This window comes from Dipteris shenzhenensis, chromosome 26 (genome assembly GCF_047967505.1).
Source record: "Dipteris shenzhenensis isolate YYH24624 ecotype China chromosome 26, Dip_SZ_1.0, whole genome shotgun sequence".
In the NCBI taxonomy this organism is placed as follows: Eukaryota; Viridiplantae; Streptophyta; class Polypodiopsida; order Gleicheniales; family Dipteridaceae; genus Dipteris; species Dipteris shenzhenensis.
The window spans coordinates 35,028,092-35,032,700 of record NC_141621.1 but is presented as its reverse complement, the minus strand read 5'-3'; the positions used below and the strand labels follow the sequence as shown (position 1 = coordinate 35,032,700).

Genomic DNA, 4,609 nt, shown 5'->3' with positions numbered 1-4,609 from the left:
ATATTACATGTGCACTTTAAAGAAAGATGGTAAATTGTGAACTTAGAGCACCTTCATTTATTGCCCAATTTGAGAGCATTCTAGCTTGGAATGGGGTGAAACTTGTCAACACTTCCTAGTGGCCATTCTATCCATTGCCAGGCTAATTTGCTGCCCTTTATGGGGCATCCAGATGCTCTTAGCCCATACCGGAATGAAGTTAACCTATGACTACATGTGAATATTAGAGCGTGTTCACATGTGGCTAGCTACGCCAACGGCTAAACTTGGCCTGGGTAGCTACAATAGCCCTTGCTCTATGGATTCAGCTTGGGTAGCTACAATAGCCCCTGCTCTTTGGCCTGGGTAGCTAAAAATGGGTTTGGCTTGGGTAGCTAAATTAGCCCCTTGGATGGTAGCTAAAATAGCCCAATGAGTTTCGCCTCTTGCTCTATAGGAGGGGTAAAAAGTTGCCAAAATGATGGGCGAGTCTGGCTGATAAATGGCCAGATGCTCTTATTAAAGAATTAAGAGTATAAGGGTGGCTACAGCAGTTGATTGGGAGATTGATGCACAAGGCTTTCTATGTCCTGCCAAAAGCCAGGTTAAAATTTCACCATTTTGGAAGGGTTTTTGTATATGTGATAATATAAGAAGGGAGGCTGACAAGGGAGTGGGGACCTCAGGCTGAGCTGCTGGCCACCATGTTTCTGTGCTTGCTCTCCTCATCAGCATTCCACTTTATCAATCCTGCACTCCACCTTCTTTTAGCATTCAGCTCATCTCTCCAATCCATCTCTCAGCTGCAAGGTCTGCAGTCCCTTCCTCTCCATAGCTCATTCTCTGCATGCTCTCATCTCTGCAACCTGTCCTTAGCTCATTTTGCTCATAATCACTCATCCCTTCAAGCTTCTGAGCCCTCCTCCCAACCCCTTGCTGTCAGTTAACTCATCTCTCCATCATCTCTTCCTTTCAACTTTTCCCTACCTGCTTGCTTATCTTATCTGTGTCTGTTTTTGAGCTCTTGCAATTCTTCATCACTGGATGTTTTTGAGCTTTTCTCTGCATTCCCCTGCTTACAACCTCCTCCTCATATCTGCATGTTTTTCAGCTCTCCCCTGCATTTCTCTGCAGTTCCTCCCTCCCTTACAATTTCCTCATCCCTGCATTTGTTGGAGCTCTTCTCATTATTCCTCTGCAATTCCCTCTGCACGTCCTCTGTTTTTGTGAGCTCATCTGCACTTGCCCTCATACAATCCCCTCGGATCCGTGTAAATTGTTGAGCTCTCCTCTGCATTCTTCTGCATGTTGTTGCTCACGTTCTCCTACTCTGTGCAAGTTTTGGAGCTTTTCGCTTTTTCACATAACCCCACTTAGCCGCAGCCCTTTCCTCCTCCCATCGTCTCTGCATGCTCATTTGAACTTATGCACTTGTTCATCTTGCTTACAGCGAGCTCTGTTTTTCCACCTCTGGCTAACTTTTGAAATATCATGTCGTGCAGGGACTGATCCACAGACGTTGCGTGCCAAAAGCTTCTCTCTTTCTCAGACATGGAAGCCAAGGAAGAGGATGTAAGGCTGGGAGCCAACAAGTTCAATGAACGCCAGCCTCTGGGGACAGCTGCTCAGACCCGAGACTACACAGAGCCCGCTCCCACTGCTCTCATAGAGCCATCAGAGTTCACCTCCTGGTCTTTCTGGCGTGCAGGCATCGCAGAATTCATAGCGACGATGCTCTTCTTGTACATCACCATCCAAACCGTGATGGGTTACAAGCTTACTCTCGCGACCAACACCAAGACTCCCTGCCCTGGAGTGGGAATTCAAGGAATTGCATGGGCGTTCGGTGGCATGATCTTCGCCCTCGTCTACTGCACAGCAGGAATTTCAGGTTTTGCTTGCGATGATCTTCTCTTTGTGTGCGAGTTTGTGGTCTGAGATTGACCTCTTCGACGAGTGCCAGAGGTATTCTTACTGTATTCATCGCGTTTCGCTGTGGAGCAGGTGGTCACATCAACCCCGCTGTTACTTGGGGCTTGTTCCTGGCTCGCAAGGTGTCTTTGCCTCGCGCTGTTCTCTACATAGTCGCGCAGTGCCTCGGAGCGATATGCGGTGCAGGGATTGTGAAAGGCTTCCAGCCCGATAATTACGAGGCCTTCGGTGGGGGAGCGAACTCTGTGGCACACGGTTACACCAAAGGCGACGGTTTGGGAGCGGAGATCGTCGGGACTTTTGTTCTGGTGTACACAGTCTTCTCTGCAACAGACGCCAAGCGAAGTGCCCGAGATTCCCACGTGCCGGTGAGTACAGGCGTGATGAAAAGCATCATTCTGCAACATGGCCGTTCGTCTATGAAAATTGTTTCTGGTTCGTCGAGGCAACCGGAAGCGTGAGTTGCCGCTTTGCTCAGAAGGATGAACACGATTGGAAGCAAATTGAGCGAGCAATCGGTGATTGCGATTTTGCTGTGTGCTGCAGGTCCTTGCCCCGCTCCCCATCGGCTTCGCCGTCTACCTCGTCCATCTTGCTACCATTCCGATCACGGGAACTGGAATCAATCCTGCGAGGAGCTTGGGTGCCGCAGTCATCTACAACAGGAAGCAGGCGTGGGACGACCATGTAAGTAGCTACTTGTCTTGCTGGATCATTAGAGCTGGGGAACTATTTCCTGTTCTTGTGATGAAGAGATCGGGATGGATGATCTCTGCGCAGTTGTTTCAAACCTCGCATTTATTACCTCAAAAGCTAGCTCCATCTCTCCCTACTTGCAACTGCCTGCCTGGTTCTCCGTGCAAGAGCTTTACTACAAAATCGAAGAAAAGCTTGTTCTGTCAAGAGATCCTGCTTCTCTGGATTGTGCCTGAGATGCAACCGATGAGATAAGCTTAATCTCGAGCAATCGTTGGGGAATGCAAATCTGCAGATTCATCCAGCAGAAGTGTTTGAATGACTGATTTGCGTTGCAGTTGAAACTTGGAGAGCGACAGAGGAAGTGATTTTTTGCATGATGAATTGTTGTGGGAATGTTTCTGTGGATGCAGTGGATCTTCTGGGTTGGACCATTGATCGGAGCAAGTCTGGCTTGCGCATACCATGTGATAGTGATTCGGGCACTGCCATTCAAGACGCGCAGCGAGGCTGCTTGATCGCCATGATCATCATCACCACGAGACACTGCACAAATTAATTAGTGCTTCTTTGACTGCGTGTTTGTTCATCATCTCTGAGTTGTTAAATTGAACCACAAGATCAGCAACTGCTGGTGACAATGCGCATCCATCGCCTTCTATCCTCAAATTCTTCTTCACAATCTGGCACTGCTTGTGTATTAATAATCAAACTCCACTCGCTCCAACTCTCCATCATCTCTTGCTTCTGTCAAAAGTTTTTCAAGCTTTTTTGCCTGCATCTGTTCATCCTCATCCAGGGAATTCATAAGAGCAGCTGCTGGTGATGGATCTTCAATGCTCCCTGAACTAGTTTAATGTTAATCAGACACCTCTTTGCTGTGCAGCGTGTTCAAAAAATGTATGGGCTTTCTTATCTTCTCCTTTTCAATGGGTTCTTGGTGGATGTTCCTCCTCCCCCATGTAATGTGTTATGATAATCAGACTTCAGTTGCTTTGGATCATCTTTCATCTTCACCCATTATTGACCCTCAAGTGTATGATTTTATCTCCAGCTTGTGGTTTTTCTTGGATGAGTAGCTACACTCAAACTCATTTTCCGAAAAATAGGCACATGATGGCAATCAAACTCCGCAAGCATGGGCTCCTCTCCTCGTCCCCTGAACTTGTTTCTGTTTTTTCTTTTGCTTATACATCAGCTCTGTTCTTGATGCGAAATGAAGCAATGAAGCATAATGATGTTCACCTATGAGAGGTGCCCATTGCTAGTCGGCTCTTCGAACCAATAGGCAGTGAGATTTTAAACGATGGGCAGGCGTTTGATTACACACACACCGACCATGACCAAACCTTCTGATCCTTTGTGGACTCACCGTGTCTTGCTCCCTCCAAGCCCTTGTGTGGGCAGCCAAGCTTGTGCACACCATCTTGGCTGCCTACACAAGGGACACTATTATGTTTGTTTTTGGACGATAATAGGTTCAAGAGCACTTTTGAAAATTTCAATTGTTACTTTTTCTATGTCTACTATTTTTCCCCCAAACCTCATCTTGTGTATCTATCATTACTAGAAGGATTTCATCATTTGGATTGTATTGAATCTAGTATGCAAACCCTTGAAAAAGACACAAAAGTGCCTTGTTTTGGTACAAAACTAGTGTTAAAACCCATGATGGGCATTTGATGTGTAATGAGGTTAACCCATTCTAGACTGCCCGCGACTCTTTTTGGGTGTGGATGTTAACATAAAGGAATTGGGGGGATGATTAATGGTGGGTACAGGAAGGTTGTAGGCAATGGGATCTATATTTACTTACCTTATATTTGGAGAAGCTCAAGCACCTTCCTTTAGAGACATTGTAGATTATTTAGACTCTTCACTTTAGAAGGAGGTGGAATTTGTCTAGTGAGGCATAACTCTCTACACTTATAGCTTTCAAGGAGTGTGAGTGACAAGCATGGTTTGGCAGCTCAAGGTTTGCTTGAAACCTCTCCACAAGTGG

The 4,609-nt window shown here is 46.5% G+C and overlaps 1 protein-coding gene across 5 annotated transcripts; it reads left to right on the top strand.

Annotated features, from left to right (window-relative positions):
• The first annotated feature begins 653 nt into the window (after positions 1–653).
• LOC147884998 (aquaporin PIP1-2-like) lies at positions 654–3,610 on the top strand. Of its 5 annotated transcripts, none has more exons than XM_087397514.1 (5): positions 654–789; positions 1,482–1,870; positions 1,984–2,279; positions 2,458–2,598; positions 3,021–3,610. In XM_087397514.1, exons 2-5 carry the CDS (start codon positions 1,531–1,533, stop codon positions 3,123–3,125), a joined length of 882 nt encoding a protein of 293 aa, XP_087253640.1. In that variant the 5' UTR covers positions 654–789; positions 1,482–1,530; the 3' UTR covers positions 3,126–3,610. The 5 variants fall into 5 exon arrangements, with proteins under 5 accessions (XP_087253640.1, XP_087253641.1, XP_087253644.1 ...); XM_087397515.1 differs by having other exon boundaries at positions 788–921; XM_087397518.1 differs by lacking the exon at positions 654–789 and adding an exon at positions 813–917.
• Positions 3,611–4,609: the final 999 nt, after the last annotated feature.